This window comes from Varroa jacobsoni, unplaced genomic scaffold (genome assembly GCF_002532875.2).
Source record: "Varroa jacobsoni isolate VJ856 unplaced genomic scaffold, vjacob_1.0 scaffold_1273, whole genome shotgun sequence".
In the NCBI taxonomy this organism is placed as follows: domain Eukaryota; kingdom Metazoa; phylum Arthropoda; class Arachnida; order Mesostigmata; family Varroidae; genus Varroa; species Varroa jacobsoni.
In genome coordinates, this window is record NW_019214175.1 from 37,536 (window position 1) to 58,799 (window position 21,264).

A 21,264-nucleotide genomic window follows, 5' to 3' on the forward strand; every position below is an offset into this window, starting at 1 on the left:
CGAGGTAAAGTGGAGGAGCGTTACTGCTCTTGCGTCACGGAATAGAAGACGGCGCTACCAGAAAACAGTCATCAGTCGAGACAGGGGTGAAGAAGCAAGGATCTTTGTCGACTGAGTCGACAGGACGACTCGCCAGGCGACTGTGTTCGGTCTCGCCTGTAGACTGTGGACTACTATTGTTACTTGGTGCTCGTTTGTGTTTTGCGTCTTCCGATTTCCGTCCGACGCTGGGCCGTGCACTGTGATCAGAGGTGAAAAGGTTCAATTCAGGAACTATTGCTGGAACCATAATTTTTCGAGCCGTTGTTGTGTATTACCTGCTCGCCCATTGACAGGGTTGTTGATCAGAGTCTACAGTGATAAAAGTTTTGCTTAAATCGAAATGACCAGCATCCTGTAACGAAGAGGGTGTTTGTCGTCAGTTTAATAAATGATAATTCTTGTTATTGTTCGGGATTGATGTCGTGTTAGAACTATTGAATCTATATAGTATTAGTGTAAATTAATCGTCAACGGCAACGGCAACAACAACCCGAACAACAATTAGATTTATGATAGCAGCAAACAATTAAGATGACTATCGACAGTGTTAAGGATGAAACGTGGATCAGAATCGCCTCCCGATGGCTTGGATATGTCGCGTTGGCCTGGGTCAGTTATCTGATCTATCAGGCTAGCGGCATCTCGATCTCGGAACAGCTTGCCAGACTATCAGAACGTCGGAAGCCCAGTTCGAACCCACAAATCCGAGTCATCCCAGCGACGCCTTCGGCGCTGGAGAAGAGGCTCGATGAGGTGTTCTCAGCTTCGGCTGTAAGCTCGAATCAGGCAAATAACGCCAACGCTCAACAATCGGCGCCGTCGACGACATCATCAGTTCCTTCCGAATGGGTACGTCTGGCCTCGAGAAAACAAAACAAATCGAATTTTGTTCTTCATTCGCCCAAGCGGGTGAAAAACAACGAAGTACCGGATGGCAGCATTTCCAGCAGCGCCGCTGTGAGTGTCAATCGCACTGAGACAGACTCGGATACTGGTGATCTTCTTCAAAAAGCAGCAGCACGTAATCAAGATGATGATGTAGACCATAAACAGAAAAAACCGCAACAGCAACTGTCACAGCGGCAAATAGCGCAATCAGTAAACGCTGATTTTCAACTTCCCGAGGCAATAGTTTCTGACGAAGCGTCAGTGATGCGTTCGCCGGCAACGCCAAGAGTAACATCATCGATGCCAACCGAAGCTCGGGGCCCAACTGAGGCGCCTTCGACTTCTCTTGTGGGTAGTAGTTGTAGCAAGAATTTCGATGATCGGCTTTGCGATCTCGCCAACCGTTTTCACGTGACCCGGTGTTCGTTTTCAGTCGACAAGGCTACCAGTTTCGGGGTACCGGTGACGCTCCTCACCCCCGAAGACGTTTGCCCGCCTGACACGCTCATTGCGACCGACCTGACTTCTGCTAATAACGATCATTACAGCAGCACCAACAACAAAAATAATAACACTCAACACGACCATCAATACCAGTATCATATCGTTACCACCCCCACTCACGGCACCGGGAAAGGCGCTGAACCAGCTGCGCCCAGTAACGACCAAGTCGCATCAGAATACGAATCACTTACGGAAACAGCCGTCGCCGTAGACAAGTCAACATCACTTAATCTCGTATCCCAGTCGAATAGCGGCAAGAGGCCGGGTAAGCACCTCACTAATAATAACGGCAACGGCGATGCTCCGCTCACAAGCCATGAGCATGATAGCATTAATGACAACGCTCATAGTCACAAGAACGAAAATAACAACAATGAATCTAACAATAATAACACAGACCCAAGTTATAGAGCTTTTCAGGCTCACGCTTCTCATAGCGCCAATGCAAATACATATTGCGAAGTAAACGGTTCTGGCAGGCTCTCGCCAGTGGCATCACTGTTAGTATGCCCTGATTCTGATAACGCATTGTCTTGTAGCAGTAGCAGCAACAGCAACGAAATAGCTGTCAGCGTTGATAATAAAACAACTGCTACGCGTTCGATTGTAACGAATAGGACTGCTGTTGCCGCAGGAGCATCTTGGCCTTCTATACAGACCAAGGCTACTGTAGCTCACGCTGTCAGCACTACTACGAGTACTGCTGACGCTTCTAACCAGCACGTATTGCTTTCTGACAGCTTTGACAAAGTCGTAGGCGCGTCCACTAACGCTGATGCCGGCGATCCCGCCACGGTCGCCCCTTTTCGCGATCAAGACAGCAGCGACCGGCAAGACAACAGACAGCAAGACAGCTGGGGCAAAACACGTCTATCGCATAGTATACTCGACCTTGTTGACACTGACGAAGGGCAACAAGGTCAACAACAACAACAACAGCAGCATCCACAACAGAATCATCGCCAAGAACCCTCGGGCTTTCAGTCGCGACACATGGGTAATGGCGAAAGTTGCCCTCAGCTGGAGCAGTCATCAACGAGCAAACAGCAGCTGGTAAACCACTCTTGCACTCTGCAAAGTGGTAGAGGCTTCGCTGACATCGGCAGCGTTGATATGATTAACGAACGTTGCGGGACCGACTCGCGTGGCGATATTCATCAGCCAACTGCCGGTCAGATAGGACAAGCTAGGAAATTGTCGCCGACAATAGCAGCGGCCTGCAGGAGAACCTCTACAAGCGGCGCTCTAGCCGAAGATACTTATCTTTCGGCTGCCGACGTCAGTACTGCGACCGCTTCTCGTTGCGTTGGCCTTGTTCCTGGCCGGAGAACTGGAGGTGATCCGCTCTTGGTGCAGGTGCTCTGCGATATCAATGACGTTGACGAATACCATCAGTTGACGAGAAGGGAAAGCGTAGACGAACCGTGGCCTCTCCCCGGCCTACCGAGTTTCCATTCGGACGTTGGATCCAAAGCGGATTTTGGGTCTGATGTCTTTGGCCTTGGTCACAGTGAGCGCGGTACGATCGAGACCGGAGTTCGGAAAAGAACTCAACCGCAAGAACGGCAAGGAGACCTGTCATCTAATCGTGGCAACTGTGCTATTAAAAATAAAACGAGTGGGTTGGACGGCGATTTTGCTGTAGAGCTAGACTGTAGCAGTGTTAAAACCAGTGGTGAGGTGGGGGGTTCGAAGTGTCGTGTACAGTCACCTCATTCTGGCAATGTGACCGCGGCGCAGGTTATTTCCGATGGTGAGGACAAGATTTCATCGAAGAGCCCGGAGCAAACTCCGGAAAATCAGGTTACTGAGTCGTTGAAGGTTAAGCAGGAAGCTGAAGCCGTGCGATGGGATTTGTTAAGACGGTCAAATACGGGTCAGGAAAAAAGTGACTCATTAGATTCGTCGTGTGAAGAAGAGGGTGTTGCAGTAAACCAGCAGAACGATTATCTTACGGGCGGAACTAATGAAGTAGACTCCGCCGTAAGCGAAAAAACTAAGCAACAGGTTTCGTTGCCGGACTTTAGAACGCCTCCACCCTGGCCCAGACCTACGTTTCATAACGATTTCATCGATGATTTCAGCGTAGGCTTGGAAACCATGGACATTAACGCCAACAATAACGAGTCTATTAACAGCCAGAATGAGGAAATTAGTTCAGTGCCGCAGCTACATGTGATCAATGTTCTCGATGGCATTCTATTCCAAGGCGGAGTTGAACGTAGGGTCCTTCGAACGTTTGAGAGTGGTGGCGATTACGAAATGGTCTATCGAGATAAGCTCGACCGTCTGACCGTTGGGAATGACCATAGTCTTAATGAAATGCGTTCCAACTCAAGTACGCCTGATAGTACACGGGATCAGCGTAACCGAAAAGCGATTCGCGAGGAGGATTTTAGCGACCTCCAGCCGCCACTCAGTCCCGATCCCGGCTACGATTCGTACTCAGACCGCCTGCTTGGAAGCCCTGATGATTGCTTCGAGAGATTGGTACGATCAGCATCGCCGGTGCAGCTCCGAGTCATCACCGAAGAGGAAGAAGCCGACAGACCTCAGTCAGCGCCTATTTCATCGAATACAAAACAATCTCTCGGTTACGAAGAGACCACTATGGTTAGGGTCAACTCATCGGCGACAACGGCCCCCACAACGACAGGAACACCTTCAGATAAAGAAGACCGGGAGCCTGGAAGAGACGTTATGGCACAAATCGACTCAGCTCTTATGGCTCAACTGAGCAAGAAGTTTGATGGTATCACGCAGATGAGCGACTCCGACGTTAACGGGTTTTATGTGACGAGGGTTGCTACCGCCAAGGATGTAGCGAACGCCGGAGCAAGCACTCAAATCAACGACAAAGCCAACACCGAAGCGAGAAGCGTCGACGAATCTGGCAGAATGACGAAGAAGGCAATCACGGACGTGTTACAACCAGTTGTCACCGAGAGCCCCATGTCGGAATGTGAGGCGAACGCCGACGATATCGAAATCATGGTCAGACTATAAATCCTCGTTTTTAGATTTAGAGAAAACTTTCTTTAAATATGCGATGAGAAACCCTCATGGTCTTAATGATAATTTCTCAAAAAATGTAGACGCTTGTTCCTTCTATGGGAAAGCAGCTCGTTCTGTATTCTTTTTCTTACAAAGGATAATATATGAAGAAATTGCGCATATGCGGTCGAGCCCTATAAATTATCTTGTTGGTAAATATTGATTTCTAATTCTTGTCACAAGCTCAGTAGCATTTACTAGATGTTTGCAAGAATGCCACCTCTGAATTGCATTCATGTATTAGATAAGTTAAAAAGTATATACATTAAGTACTAGAAGAAAATAGTTCGATGGCTTTATCTTGATGATTGGAATATTTCTCCAGTGCAATCGCTGGCACGTAACGTATGAATCATATAACAAAAAGATAGGGTTGTTGCACGACCCTTATTATTAACAGTTGTTTTTATAAAATGACAGAATGAAAACAATATATTGCAGGTAATAGTTGCAACGATAGAGTGAACTATGGATGCTAATTACTACGGAATATTTACTATACGATAACTCTGTACGTTCAGTATTTGCGTAAAGCACAGTTTAATGTTATATTTCTATTTAAAGCAATAACATGTCGGTACTGTGACATGTAGTAGTGTGCTACTTGTGTCAACGCGGTGATGATGATCATTCTTACTATTACAGTTAATCATAAGTGTGCAGGATGTATAAGAGCCCAGAAATGCATCCAGAGAGACAACAATGGCAGCAGTCGTCGGCACGAAAAATAAAAGCAGTAATCAAAAACGCGCAGAGGCAAACACGTGTTTTAAGTCAATCACAGTTGACTAATGATCAGCGAAATCATAAGTATCTTGATTATTTCGTACAGGCACTAAATGACGGGCCGTTTACTCAGAGGTAATGCTGTGGGAATGCAGTGATCACAATGACGAGGATCAACAATCCTTCATAGAACAGGGTTACAAAAACTTACACCAGATGGCGATCTATACGCGTAGCCTCAAGGTTTAAGTTGGAAAAAATTAGTCGACGAGGCTGAATATACATGAACGACTATACGATCATTGCGTTTTTGGACGATGGACACCTCTTCGAAGCTTCAGGTGTAATAATAATAATGTCATTATTATTATAAACTTATAGCCAAAGTCCATCTTTACGAGGGTCAGAGCAGCTGTAACGTTTGTACTGTACCAGTTGTGTTTACTGAGGGGGGTCACACGAGAAGACCGCATTATCGGGGTCGTTCACAATCCAGAGGCCGAAAAAGTCCTAGCCAGACGGAACGAAGCTTCGTTGCGTCTTTGCTATCATAAACCTGTGACGTCGTAGCGATTCGGTCCGTTCGAATATGGGTTGAAAAGCAACTGATTTCACAAAAAAGTGGGACAGCGATGGCCCAGTAGCGGTGTATTTGACAGATGAACCTAGATACATGTGTGGAAATGGATCTGACTGATATCCTAGTTCAACCTGTAGCGTTCAGCTCTGATGTGAATGACGTAGTACCATACCAAGTCGTAACTGCATTTCGTATCCAAGCAGAGACGGGCATTTGTTTCACTCGCACCCGACAGACGGCATTCGGGTTGTGCAGAGCCTCTAAATACTAGGACAAGTTAAGCTGGGTTTACTAAATCCCGAGGCAAACAATGTCCGAGATGTTTGTAGATGGTTTTTCAGGCAGTTTCTTTCTGCGCAGTATTATTATGGCATTGGGTAATGTGAGGTTTTTTGGAAACGACATTTTAAGTGGGCAATAGACAGGAGGCTGTGCGGATAAGCAGGCTTGAATAGGTCTAGTTTTCTTGCGGATACAACTCTAAACGCTTTTTGAATAAATTATAAAAATAACATGGTTTTTTACCCGGTCTACTTTTTGAGCATATTTAACGATTTGAGCAGTTCTAGACTGTCTTCTGTATATATACACACCGTTGGCTTGATTACCTAAAAAGAAACCTGATTTGTATTTTATATTTTGTATCTGGATGTATCGCACTTGATTTCTGGAAGATGAATCGTTTGTAGCCGAGACATTAGCACGGTTTAGCATCGTTAACAGATTTCTGAAAGTATACACTGATGAATTTCGCAGCAGCTGAGGTTTCTTTAGTTTTTCAGCTGGCGGTTATCTTTTATTTGTGATTGCCCTTCGGCATAACGTTTATTATTATTACGGTTTCCTTCTGCTATTTTTACAGTAAGGTTTATAATGCCATCGAGCCACTGCAAATATGGCCGGTCGCGATCCAGCTTAGCAGAGTTCAAAATGGCGATGAATGTATTGCAAACGACACGATAAAAGTGTGACAGAGGGTTGCAGTTGATAATGAGGAACATAACGGGTGCGATTTAGTAACGTACCCTACCCTGCGTCCTATTGTAGTAATGAAGAGTATAAGAAGTAGCCTGGCAAGTTTCACTAAAGGCAAGTTCCAGTTAAGTTTATGCGTGTAGAAAGTGTTGGGTGGTAAAGAAGCCTACTTACGTGACTGAAACTCAATGGTAAACGTCAGGGCTGAACCACGCCAATAAATATGGCGGTTATCTATATTCCTTGCGTTGGCCATTGGCAGAGGTAGCGGGCCCAAAACAGTCGTGTAGCATAGCCGCGAAGCCAGAAAAAGGTCGTTTACACATTCATAGCTCTTGTCGTTAGTTTGATCACTTTTTCATAACTATACCTCAATGTTGTATATCCTAATTATACAGTGGCCTAATCGGTTGACGTCAGTCAAAAGCGACCGTGCTTCGTTCTCTCTCTATAATTTCCCTAATTTATCTAGTTAACAAGCAGGGTGAATGAAAATCACTACGTACGAAGAAGACAGAAGGGACATTCGTTAGCCGATGAAAATGTCGTATGTCGAAAAGAAAGGCGCGTTTTTAGCTAGCATGCGGCTATTTTAGAACCTGTAAGCAATATGGTGCGAAATAAGGCGATTGAACGGATCACCACAGGGCTGACTGCGAAGGTTACCGACTCGCTGATGGTTTTGTTTGTGCAACCTCAACTATCCGAATCATCGCACGGATAAAAACGACATTATAGGAAACTGACAAATACTTAAATGAAACCCAGAATGCGGAATTCAGAAACATCATCGCCTCAAGGAAAGGCGGGCAGCTGGCGAGCAGTTCGGTACCAAGTAGACAGCAAAACTGGGTCAATCCGAAATCATCGTATAGTTCTATATTAATTTATTGTATAGAACAAATTATCAATTTTCAGTTTCATGCCGTTATGCAGCCTTTTAACCAGCCAGCCAGTAGAACGCTAACTAGATTTATTTTTCTTTTAAATCAATTACAATTACATCATACGCAGAGGGTACGGTGTGAGAGGAATGAGGTTTATACAATTTCGTCTAGAGTGCAAGCTTCATATCTTTTTCATTCGCTATTTCAGACGGTACGAAATTTAACTTTTCTCTTAATCACGTTCGGCGTGTGCCGAGATCAACGTGGAAAAGAAGATTCGACGTACCTATATTGTGTACGGCGAGAACTCTATACGGTGAAAAAAGTGCTCGGAAGTGATATGTTGGGCATCCCGCTCCGGTCAGTGCCAAGAGGTGCCTGTCGCACGTCTGGATTACCATTAAACTTATTCTATTTCAGTGTTATCAATCTGTCTGATAGCTATTCTAATTGAAAAGTGGTTCAAAAGCTACTCATGAAATACGGAAAGCTGGTTAGAGAAAAGCACACTTATCAAGTTCAAGCTTTTGTGACCTTCGAAGCAGGTAAGCCAACTCAAAATGGTTTTCGCACTTCCAGGGCCGTCACCAGACCTGACATAAATGTTTTTGACTTCAGCTCCAGTTTGGACATTATAAACAGATAAGAACGTGATAAAAATATCATGCTTTGCAATGTAGAGCATCGATCGTGGTAGCTGATGTCACGTGGTGAACGAGTATATAACACTCAATAAATAGGCATCATTGGCATTGTTCAATATTGAATCACTTAGACCCTCAGTCGCCGTTTAACGATAAACACATATTGGACCTTGAAAAGATTCAACAGGTTCGCTTAAACGGGATCAGGCTCTAAATAAAATACGAGAAAATACTATATGAATAATTCGTTTGAACTACAAATACTACCCAGCTTGTTTTTGTCACACTGTTTCTCTGTGAACCTCATGAAGTCGTTTGCTTCCCATCATCACTTACCCACATTGCAACCGATCGTTCCATTTACGGTATTTCTTTTCTATCAAATCCGTCGCCGGGCCAACTATTTCGGGTAGATCGACTTTTTACACGGCTTTCGCTCGCGGACGATGGGTGTTTAATGGTTGATCATGGTGTATAGTGTTATTGGAACACGAACCAGAACTCCCTGTTCCTGCTTGCTGCCAGACGGGGCGTATGGTCACATACCAGGTAAGGCATACAGCTTGGTACCTTAGGACTGACGGAATCTACAGGCTTTATGCCGAATACTCGATTATACTATGGCGTGGTTGAGATGCAGACGTGCGGCTCGCACGTGAGTGAACCTTGACTAATAGTGGGTAGCAACGTTGGCGACAGTAGTTCGGATTTGATCGATCGATTTGTTGTAACTTCTTGAAGACGCTTGGGTTCTACGAGAGATGCAGATAAATTTCTGAAATATTGGTGGTCGGCGAACCGTCCTCAGTTGAGACCACTGGCTGGCGAACTTCGCCCTCGAGTATCGAACATAGAGCGATGCTTCATCGAATGGTGTCTAGGATACAATGAAACTATCGAGAGCGCCGGGATCATCCAATACAATTTATTGAATCATAAATTCGAATGGGAATCCGAGAAAGGCTTACCACATTGTTACCCTTACCATAGAAGATTTCGTTTTGGTAAAGGTAAGAAAACACGAACGATTTGCTCTTGCTGCGTAGTAAGTTCAAGACTTCAAGCAATAAGACTTTATCTGTTTAAACATATAGGGCCATTTTGACAAGCCAAATACATCGGTCGTGTTTGATGAATTCAGGATTCAGTGGCTGGATTCTCTCTTCGTGTCGCTCGCGGCCACTACCGTTTAACGAGATCTCGGGGCTTTCTTTACGGTGCAAACAAATAGTTTACAGCTGGTTATCATATCCCTGTTTCATTGTCTACTTAATTCTATTAATTATGTCCGATTATGTCTTGACAGAGCCGCTCTTCACGCCTCCTGGCCAATGAATTGTCCTCAACAGACAGGCGTATGTACTCACGGATTAAGGCTCTTTGGCGCATCTCATTTCTCCAAAAGTCGATGACTTTAGCATTGTTTCCGCAGGAAAATACCTATCTAGAAAAACGAGATTCTTAGTGCGCCTTGTCTGGTTTTGATGATCATGCTAAAGGTAGTGGCGTACCTATGAGAATTCAAGCGTTCGCGCTTGAACGAGGGTAAGGTGGGAGACAGAGATAACAGTGTTATCTAGAGATTCCAAATTCGAATTCGCATGTACTGGCATCATGCACGCCAACCGTAGGTGATAAGATATCGCATGACGGTAGACGAGCGTTAAGATTCTGTTAACGCTGCTTTCAGTTGGAGAAACGTTCTTGTATAAGATAACTTTATATAGTACGCATGTGTGTGTATAATAATGTAATGCAGTTCTAATACGTTCTATTTATTAAGATCAATAAGTATAGGAGACGGTTCTGAATAATACTTAAAAAGAACGACATTTTAATTAAGGTGTAAAATATAGGAGACAAAAGCTTAGCCCATTTTCTTCATCTCTACCAGCCAAAGAACTCTTTTTCCAATGTAATGTCCGAATGATTAAACGTATTAAATAGATATTTTACCGACTTAGTTTTCTTTAGCTGCCCTTCGCCAGCAGGCGTTAACCAAAGTCAATTTCCAGTTCCCATCATGCAGTCTTAATTTAGATTAAATAGGGCGCACGAGTCGAAGGATTAATATCGAACGACTTACTGCTTATCTATATGCTGCAACTTAATATAGATGAACAGAAAGAACATACAAAGCGATAAAATAAAATGTCGAGTTAAATCATCCGGCGAGCATACGTTGTACAACACTTACGTAGTGACGACGGCCGCCCCAAGACGCCTATACGTTCTCAGTGTCAAGAGTAACCCTCTGATATTTAGCCCATCCCCTACAAAAGCCGTTCCACTTTTCGCTGCTTGCGAACCCAGTCGAATATTTTTCAGCGGATTTGCCCTTTACGCTTTGCGCATGCGCTTAAGGTCAGCCTGCGCGAGTTAGGCTGCGCGTACAGTCCCAAATGAAACATGGAAATCGATCCGCGACACTGCCGAAACAACCGGACGGTAGCCACTGCATTAAAGAAGCTAGGACCATGGTGGAGCCAAAGCAAGGCCACGATAATAGACTCAGAAAGCCTTATCCGGCACCGCGACGAAAAAGCCGTTGTTGTTGCGTACAGGCACAGTTGCCACTATCGACGCCGTCTTCGCCAACACCCCGACGTGGTTATAACGACGATACTGTCGGTGAGAGGGAGAGCGCATGGGGAAGCCTGCGCGGGTAGCTTCGCTCAGGGAGCCTCAGAGACTGAGTGCAGGAGTTTAGTGAGTCCTCCGCTACAAGAGAGAAGGAGGGTGATTTTAGAGCAGCCACACGTTGCACCTCCGGAGCCGTTAGTGGAGTGAGAAAAGGAGCGAAAGAGTGGCACTTAGCGAAAGGTAGAGTTACCGCTGAAGGTTGCCGGGTGACGGGGATTGCTTTTTGGGCTTTTCGGACGGATGCAAAGTCGCCAAGACGGCGCTGGCCGTCGGCTCAGTCCTGTAGGCACTCAGTACTCTGGCTTCTCCTGCCACTGAACGAGGGGAGAGGGAACTCACGGAGCGAGCGAGTTGCCCTGAAATTCGAAAGAGCGGGAGAACAGCGAATACTTACCCTCTATCGCTCCAGTTGAAGCGGTAGTGGTGCTCGGGCGGTCTGCCCAATGCTACTATTTTTCTCGGTTGGTTAGGTGCACACTTGTGAGCGAGTACGTGTCCACGTCGCTGGAAGCGAACTGTACGTCGAGGTAACGCTAAGACCAGCGGCCGAGTAGAGCGACGCCGGACAGTTAGTTCTTCCAAGGACTAGAAAGAGGTATATCGGAAAAGATACGAAGCCCCGAATTTTTTCCCTGCACAACTCTGGTCGACTTCCCTAGCCCAAGCTAGCGGCTGACGGCTGCCGCATTCCCGCTGTTTTTGCAGTCATTGCCCGCTGTCCGACGGAAAACCACAGCGCCACCTCTGGTGCATTTGTCAGATAGATACCTACTGTGTAGAGTGACTGATACGAAAGCGAACCCGAAAACGTACCGGGTTGTCGACGGCGGCACCGCACTACCCAAGTCTAAGCGACTCTAACCCACCCTCCTTCCGACAGAAGACACCCGTAGACCCGAACGGAGAAACGCGAAAGGATCCGGTGCTGCACCTCAGGAACCCTAGACGCGACTGGTACTCCTTGAAGTGCAGAGAGAAGTGTGGCGATTCGCGACTAACTGCGCCTCCAGAGCGCTAGTGGTGTGGATTAAGCTGAATCGACAATAAAAGAAAAAAAAAAACAGAAAAAAACCCGAAGCAACAACGAAAGAGAAAAGAAATTAGGGGGTAGCGAGTAGTGCGGCTGGATTCCTGGACAAGAATAGTGCGACACAACGAAACCCAACGACAAATACACTTTTTAATAGCGTTCTCACTTGAATCAGTCTATCCCAGCCGACCGTTCATAGCAGTCTAAGGCATACGTATGCGGCGGCGTATGCCTGATCAGAACGACAACTATCAACGACGGAAGCTGGATTGCGTAGAGTGAGCGCACAGAGTCATCACCGGTAACAGCAACAGTCGTAGTAGCCGCCAGCGCGAACAAAGATGGTGACAAAGGAAAATGATAAGGAGAATGCCCCAGCCGTCGGGGATAAACCGCCTCAGGTAGGACCAATATAACACCTACGACAACTATACGGAAACACGACAAAAGTAAGACAGCTGTAAAAAAATCAGAAAAGAGCGAGCAGTACATAAGAGAAACATCAGTACATCTGCATAGAGTCGTTGCTATGACTCCATAATTTGTTGGACTGCTGTAAACAGAAACGAAGTTTACGTTTAACCCTGATCCTCAGTCACAGTTAATCAAGCGTGGGATTCGGAGTATGACGATGGCCCCACGCCGATCAATGCTCTATAGAGAGTCCACGCATATCTGTTGTGGGAAGCACGTACAGTACGGTCTTCATAGATACTGGATTACCCGAGACTTGTGTTAGGCCTAAAGCAAGCCGTCCAGGGGCAGTTGTTGGTAACGATGACGCCGAGCCTATGCTTTGCCAAACTAGTGCTTCCCTGAAGACAGATCTCATTGGCAGCTTGTCCCGTCTTAGTGTGTTTACTCTGCCATCCGATCTGTATACTGCCGCGCATGTTCCAGCGTAGAACTTCAGCGCTTGGCTGTCTCCGATTTTATTATACCTTTTATCAGCTCTGATGAGTGATTACTTCACCCGATCAGAACAGCTGTCTGCATGTCGCGAGCAAAATGACAATCGCCTTCTTGCAATGATACTCCTAGATCATGCGATATGCGAAAACCTCGGTCTTTTTTGCAGATGAGATCGCTTAGAACGAACTGTTCGATCCGATTATGGTGTTCCATTGTCAGCTATGGAAACGGTATGTTTAAGCATTTTAACCTCTCTCCATTTCCGCATATTACACTGACGATTCGTAATAAAAAAGCGGGACGAGGTTGAAGTTCTCTCAGAGCGCCATAAGAAACGTTCCTATATCGTTTAGTTGTTTGAGCAAGCGACGCTGGTACATACACCGCGATTATTTATTTAGAGGACATTAACAGCTGGACCCAACGAGAGCGGTTGGGCCTAAGGCGGGATACCTCACATGGACGCCACCTATACGGCTGTGGAAGGTTTTTGCAAAAAATGGTCTAGTTGATAAACGTCTATAATCAAAAAGTGACTATTTATATATGTAAGTAAGTAATACTTAATAGTTACCGTGAGTTTCGGCCAAACGTGCATTTGTGTTCGAGCGACTTTAGGATACCATCGTTAATATTAGACGATTTGCTTTTATGGCGGATGATCGGTAACTCGGCTTTGAGCAGCCGACCACATTTGTTCGTTTCAGGAATCCTAGTGATAGCAGATGGATCAACAGTATTTTGTAAGTCACCCATTGCGCGTGATGCGTAACGATAGTACAGAGTGCACTGACCCACGCATCCGTTATCATCATTTTTCCCTTCAGTAACTTTTTGTCCAAAGACTTTTTTGTCTGTCGTCCCGTAAAAGCAAATCTGAATTTCTGTTTACTCTTACGATGCCAAAATGATGCTAAACCAACGAAGCGAATTGGGCTTCCTTAATTTATTAAAACTGCTAGTGCCATCCTACGCCTTCTACAACGCAGTCATAAATTATGTAGTGGCCTAGGGGCAGTAAACTTTGCCGGCTACACCTGCACTCAGCAATACGATGAAATAGTGCAACGTAGTGCTATACAAAAGTAACTTTGAATAAAAGACTTCGAGACTGCCATCCGGCGACTGTCGGAGCCTCGCTAAGCGGTTGTATCGATGTGAAGCATCATGTGAAGATCGAGAGATTGACGGAGTACTAGCTATAACTTGCTTCGGTTCGCTGCTCTTCGCTTTAGTAGTGGCAATAAGCGAGCTAAAGGGTATAATCTTCATCTCTATTTTCTCTCGCTCTGTCTTTATCCCAACCATTAAAAGCAGTCGAGCTGTTGCCAGCTTCTGAACTATCTGTCGAGACGGATCGAGGTGCTGCGGGCACAGGCAAACAAACCTATTTCTACCTGGGCCTTCACTTCTTGGCTGCATTTCTATAGCACTTTCGTCGAGTGCAAGAAGCTGCGGGTCCGGCTGATCATTCGGTTGTTTGCGAAGCAGCAAACCTTTCAGTCTTTTTGAGCAAACTATAACGGTTATAGAAAGGCATGGCTTGGTCCTATTTGCAAATGAAAAAGAAAAACTGGAGTGTCGGATGCTAATGCAGACTGGGTAGGATCGACCCAACTATGAGGTACGTCTGAAATAACCTTCGAGCCGTGCATCTGTCTCGAGATAACGTTATAGGTTAGAATGGTATAGTGGCTATAGTGATTGCGGATTTTGCGCTGAAATAAACGCAAATTTACCATACAGCGATAATACGGATGGAGAAATGAAGCAATGTCTTTGACAGGATTGCATTATTGCAGGATTGATAATTTCAACAGTCCTGTCTCAATATCTCATTGGAAATCATCTCATGGCAAGAAGGGATGATTCTTGGCTGACAAACGTAATAGCTAACGTTAAAGAAGCAGTAATCTAGCTACAAAGTACAACACATTTTTCTGTGAAATCAGATTAAGTAATTTTCAAAATCGTGCTCATTTTGAATGAATACGAGAAGTTGGATAATCTTTCCCCTTTTTATCCGACAGCCGTATTATTGTCGCACATTTCTGCTGTGGGCTTGACTTTCCTTCAATGGAGTCCCATAGTCTTGTCGGCATACAGGAAGGCACACACATTAACTTCTCAGTGAAAATGAAGGCCAGCTACTACTTCAGATGTGTGACGGTGTACCGTCATGTTGCAATAAGAACTGGGAACTTCTTGACAGTTTTTGCCGGCGATATCATATCGCTTTCCTGAAGAGTTCGGTTCGCCAGTTAATAGCAAGGCGCTTGTTGCAAGGTTTAGCAGACGCTTCGTAAGTCTCGAAGAGTAACGTTGGCTGAAGACATTCGTGCATAAGGGACCGACACTGGCCAATGTCCAGCCTCCAAAATACCCGAGGGACTCCGCTCGCTTCCGCTGTCGTTGAATGACTGGAATCAAATGGTCTAAACCAAGCGTAAGCGGTTTGTTTGTCGGTTAGTGGTTACCTGCTATTAAAAGTCGACAGCTTAGTTTGGATCTTTGGTAACGATATCTGTGAGTAAACGATGACGGCCAAACGAGCCTTTGAGGCAATGCCAAATTGTATCGCTGTCCTGGAGCAGAAACAGTATATATATTGATATAATAACAGTATAACATACATTATATACATATATAATATATACTTAATAATATACATATATATAAATAACGGTATATATATATATAGAATATTGAAGTCAGACGAACACTGTGGCCTCATACGAACAATTGCCTAGCAGTTTTTTCTTTAGCCTTCATTGGGCTTCAATTTGTGAAATGATACTCTAAATGGGTAGAGCTGTAGTAGACTGTACGGACGAGCGAAGTGGTTCTAAATGTTTGCAATTGTCCTACGCTTAACGGATTTAGCTCTACAAGCAGCTATGCGATGTATTCCGTGTTTATTTAAACACAATAGTTCAAATCAACCGCCTGTTAAAACGATGTACTCAAAGTCTCGTTTTTTCCTTATATTTTGGCCTGACACTAGCACCTCGTATGGATCTCAGTCGATCTTATCGAAATTTATTGCAAATATTGGCCCATTTAGGAAAACGGGATACATTAACCACAGGAGGCCTTGTAAACGCATTGAAATTCTATTATTACGGTAAGACTTACTTATAGAATTTCAGAACATATATTCTCATAAACCTAAGACGGCTAACCCCCCGTTTTCATAAAACACCGACGATTTAATGGAACAGTGAGTCCTTACGCATTCGATATTCGACTGCCCCGTGTATTTTGAAACCCTGCTTAACAAATCAGTTACCTCTTCGCGAACATACATTTTCCGCCAGTGCTATCATCCAACCGAGGCCCACTACGAATCCAGCTAACGGAGAAGGGTAACGAGTAAAGTGTTGAGAGACAGGACAACAGGAATCGTCCCACTCTGCAGAGTTTAACAAAGATTTCGAACGCTCAAAATTCATGAATAAAACGTAACAATTTAAGATTTCGGAAATCCTGCTCCATTTCCCCCTGTTCTCGCCGTCGTCGTCATCGTGTTTTCTATTGAAGGCCGGGGACGGCTTTCTCCCCTCTAGTTTACTGTCCCGCTCTTCTCTGAATTCGTTGTTGAAAACACAGTGTTCTGGAGAAGAGCCAATGCCGGTGAGGAAGAATGGATTGGCGGTTCCGTTGCTGCTTTCCGACAGGATTCAAGCTGGCAATTCAAGCTGCTCTTAAGTCAGCTTAACGTGAGCCTTACTACGGCAGCTGCAATTGTGCCTGGCTGTCTATTTGAATCTCTTTTGTCTTTAACTACATGACTACTTTGGAACCCTTGCGGAAAGGTCGTAGCAGGTATCGGCCTGTTTATAGCAAATTTTCTGTGCTTTCTTGTTTGCCGCCGCCGTGAGCTCTTCTTGTGGTCGGCAACGAACTGACAGATAGAATTGGCGAAGCTATAAGAATCTCAATAATGCGTTTTGCCCTTAGTTCAAAAAGCAATTTTTCATGCGTCAACGAGCTGCATGCCCGATTCGGATGCGGTTGCTGCACCTTGGTTTAGCTACATGATTGTAGCGCAGTGCGAATTTCAACAAGGACGAAAGACGCAATTGGCCTAAACCTTGCACGACTCCTGTTCATTTTACCTAAGCTTTTTCTGCCTAAGATAAATACAGTCCTGGGCTTTACGACTGTTTCGTTCGGAGCACCCATCGGCCTGTCCTGGCTGCAACTGCTAGGAGTTCAGGACGCGAAGCGTTGCACTCTCTGGCCTTAACTTGATGACCGTGAGTGTGTAGCAGTAAGCAAGAGAAAGAGAAAGAAATTGGGTGAGTCATTCAAGGGGTCATGAAGCGCGTCGCGCAACTTGGTTGTAAGCTATATAGAAACCCTGCTGCCGTTGCTGATAAACTGAATGGCCAAAGGGAGTAACATTTTTATATTATAAATAGGAAGAGAGAGGGCGCGCAAAGGGAAACCCAGTGGAGACTCTCGTGCTTAACGGGAAAATCCTATAGCATTATTCCTGCGGGAAACTGAAGACGCGTTTATACTGGATAGATGTTGCTAGTCACGGATGCGTACGTGTGTGAAAAGAGAAAGTGCGAGTTGGTGTATATGTTTGAGTCCAAGTATGTCACCCTTCGTGAAATAACCCTTAGGATGAGCAGTGCTACTACGCTAGCTCCACATGGGGACATCGTACACAGGACATACACGAAACAGGGGTACCAGTTGCAGTGAATGACCATCTAGCACGACGAGAAAGAAAAAGGTGAAAGACCGAGGCTAGAGCTCTGTGCCTCACTTGATCGGTGGGCCCCTGCTTACCTACTTGATATCCTGTTTGTGGACCATGACTCCGACCCACGAATCGTGACCAAGCCGAAGAGCAAGCCGGTATCAATATGTTACACAATTTCAGTGGTTCACAATAGTCGCTCCCTTTGGTGAGCTTTCAAACGCATATCGGCGAGCTGGGTCAATCTGCAGCAGCATCGTGAGCCACTGGCAACATACGGTCGCAGTAATGGCCAGTGATGGACGAGCGACGACCAACTCAGTGCGTTACAGATATACAAATCCATAGATTTGTGCCTCAGCGGTGGAGTGAAGTGCTGTATCTGTTTTGTTCTAGGTCTTCGTACATATTGTGAGATGATCCGTTTATAGATATGGTAATGCCATATCAGGCTGAATAAGGAGGGGTGAAAGAGTTATGGAAGATTGTGTTTATAAACGGCTAGCCACAAAAAAAAACTGAACGCTTTTTTGTTTAGCTTTTGCCAAAAACTCATCAAATTTGATGTCTTTATTACGAGGTGTATTGAATACACGAGATGGATGAAAAAAGCATTTGCGTTTGTGCTGGCAAAAAAGTAACGGCGAATATGGGGCATCATAAATCGGTGATAATAAGAGCAAGAGTCCATTGAAGTAAGTTGTGGTAAAGGAAAGTGGCATATTAATGCCTCCTCCGGTAGACAGTTTCTGTATTTCAATGTATATACGTGAGTTGAGCACTTTCTATCCAAGTACATTGTTATTACGCGTTGTGACGACATCTATTTAACACGGTAATTAACTTTTTGTTTGTATAATTGAAGCGATTATCTCGACAATAATAATGAGAATAGTAATGATATTATAGAATGATACACATGGTGTTAGCTCCACGGACCTATATGTTTACGAGGTTTTTTTTTCTACTAAAATTAACATCTCGTGCATAGATATACAGCCACACGCACTAAGCAAAAATGGTGTTTGTTTCTAGGCGCTCGATTCGAATTCAATTTCTGTACAAGGTAGTTCAGGTTAGTCTTCGAATCAGCTGTAAAAACAATTTTATTTTCTTTTTATGATGGCGAGTGACCAATTTCCTTGGAGGGCAAAGGGCCGATCCTTAAACATTTTTTTAAACTTTCCACTTGCAAGAATTGGGCCATTAGAATCAATTTACGGATAGTCGATTTCCGCTGAATAATTAGAAGTGTTTATTATTTTTCTTTATATATATATATATATATATATGAGAGAATTTCTTAGAGAAACGAGCGCTGTGCGATTGAGGTCGATGCATTGCTTCATTGCGACGTCTGAGTCAGAAGCACGTCAGGGTGTCGCATAATATTGCTTCTAGTAAAGTTTGCCTAGTGAAGGCCGCTGCATTCGAAGATTACACGATTTGAACTCGAGGACTCCACCTTTCTTTCGATCTAGGCAATGACTTCTGATACCACCATGTTGCCAAAATCTATGCCACTATAGTTTACGTTCGATTAATTCATATTAAATCAAATTTATTTCATTATTAAAGGTCCGCTTGCACTAGTACCGTACTGTTTACCATGAAGAAATAGCTAAATTTAATGACCGAAAATTTATTGATGCTCAGTAATACATTGTTAGATACAACAATGTCCATGATGGCGCAGTGGTAGCGTATTTCCAATCTGACATTTGTGTTAGCCCAGGTTCGAGACCGGGCGTCAGTTTTGCTTTTGCTCCCCAGGCCGGAAGTAGCGCCTAGCGCCTAGACAGTGTCGAACAATGTTTTCTTAGTTAGCAACAGTCAGGGAAGTTCTTGCCAAATCAGAAAAAGCCAAGATAATAAAGTCGACCAAAAGGCGATTTATCGCTTCAGCGGATCTACCGCCTCAAAAGTATAATCCACGAGCGTAGAGGTGTTGCGAAATTTCTACCTACTCAGTACGGTTCATGCATGCGGTAAGCCTGCCCGTACTGCCTGGGCATGGAAAGCATTCTGGAAAGCTATAAACGTTTAATAAATTATCATTCGATGATGCCAGGTTGGGCGTATCGAACAGCGAGGTCTGGGGGATCTAATCGAGTAGATCGCTTAGTGGTGATGCGGGTAGGTCGCGCAGGGGGACAAGCGAACATTAATGCAGTACGTGCATGAAATTCCATACGTATGTATATTGGAGATTCGTACGAAGCGGTTAGACGTTTCTATAAGCTTTTTAGTTCCTTATGCTACGCAGTAATGACCAATAAGCATGTATCGAGCACAATAATCATCAAAACGCTTGATTGAGAAGAAAAGACATTTCTACAAAGCACAGTTGTGCAGTGCCTGTACACCTACTTATACAAAAATGAATCAAAGCAGTGTTATGAAAATTAGCGGTTAGCCATAAAATGACAAAGGATAATTACGTTCCTTTAGAATGAAAGAAATAACGTCGTGATACATCGACTTAGGTTTTCAATCAGTTTCAATCAGAGATGACCCTGTACCTTCGGTCCCGTGAGTGACTGATGCCTTAAGAATTCGTAGCTTACGTAGAAAAGTAGCTTACGTTCGCCTGAACGCCTGCTCGTGCAATGACGCAGCTGCTTAACACCAACAGCTTCCGATTCGTTGCTCGTACGGAGGATTTCACCAACCTCTTCTGGGACGCATCCTCTAAATATGGCTAACCTTAGCACTAAATTTGTGAAGTTTATAGAATCTGACGCTCACCAACCACCGAAAGCACACAAAGCCAATCGAATTATTTGGCCGCATAGAACGATATATTCATACATTCGAGGTCGAGAGAGCTCGAGCACGACAGACTGCATTCATGTAACAAAACTTGACCCGACACAGAAATTGCATGTTTCTTTTGCCGAGGGCTATTAATTGTGCTTCATACCGGAATAACCTACCATAAGCATTAGTTGATAGAGTAGATAGAACTCATGCTAAATAGAAGTTAGAATTCAGTTTTTAACATGGTATGAACTGAGTTTGGGGTAGCGGAACAGATGAGAAGCAGATTTCCAAGGCCAAGGGATACCCTTATTGTCCCTTATTGTTATATATACCGTTATTGTCAGTAATAGTTGATATGAAAAACTGATTAGAAGTATCAAAAAAAAAATTGACCGCCAGTATCGTTCAATAAGTAATTAATCTGCTGCGTATCGGTCGGCTACGGAGATCAGGGATACGTCGTAAATCGTAAACCTGACTGTACCGCAATGTTTCTACACGGCAATAAACATTTTCTTCAGCTCCTATTATACACACCTACAGTTACGACTACATATTTATACGCACTTACCAGTTATACATGACTATAACACTATAAGGCACATATATATATAAGTTAATAAGTAGTCAGTCGTTGGTGGACCATTTACTTTACCCAACTACAGTATGAACGAAGACCTAATCGAGAAAAACAATCGCATTTGTATGTCCGCGTATCTGTTACGATGTTGGCGTCGTAGAGTCACTTGCCAATAAGTTCCCGTTATTTGTCTGCAACTCTTCCTCATCGTAATAGTAACTGCATTGATACCTCCGTGACTTAGACACACCCTAGGGATCGGGCAAGAATGGAGCTAGCCTATCGACCGATTAAGTCGTGTCGCCGCGGGCCGAAGGACATC

General features: G+C 44.5%; 2 protein-coding genes and 1 long non-coding RNA gene across 11 annotated transcripts in view; 2 read left to right on the forward strand and 1 right to left on the reverse strand.

Moving 5' to 3' along the window:
- The window catches only part of LOC111268282 (uncharacterized), a 140,651-nt gene that overhangs the window by 33,770 nt on the left and 85,617 nt on the right, over positions 1-21,264 (forward strand). For 4 of the 9 annotated variants that reach the window (XM_086971616.1, XM_086971617.1, XM_086971623.1 and 1 more), the window contains exon 1: positions 10,516-12,374. The exons of 1 other annotated variant lie outside the window; for it this stretch is intronic. In XM_086971616.1, coding sequence (XP_086827742.1) covers positions 12,315-12,374 — 60 coding nt within the window. In that variant the 5' untranslated portion in view covers positions 10,516-12,314. Of the gene's footprint in view, positions 1-10,514; positions 12,375-21,264 lie in introns of those variants that run through there. 4 more of the 9 variants (XM_086971620.1, XM_086971622.1, XM_086971621.1 and 1 more) reach the window with 3 other exon arrangements.
- The window catches only part of LOC111268279 (uncharacterized), a 54,043-nt gene that overhangs the window by 7,421 nt on the left and 25,358 nt on the right, over positions 1-21,264 (reverse strand). The gene's annotated exons all lie outside the window — the stretch shown is intronic.
- LOC111268275 (uncharacterized) lies at positions 7-6,318 on the forward strand. Its single transcript, XM_022847169.1, has 2 exons — positions 7-4,428; positions 5,134-6,318. The coding sequence occupies exons 1-2, from the start codon at positions 574-576 to the stop codon at positions 5,158-5,160; spliced, it is 3,882 nt and encodes a 1,293-aa protein (XP_022702904.1). The 5' UTR covers positions 7-573; the 3' UTR covers positions 5,161-6,318.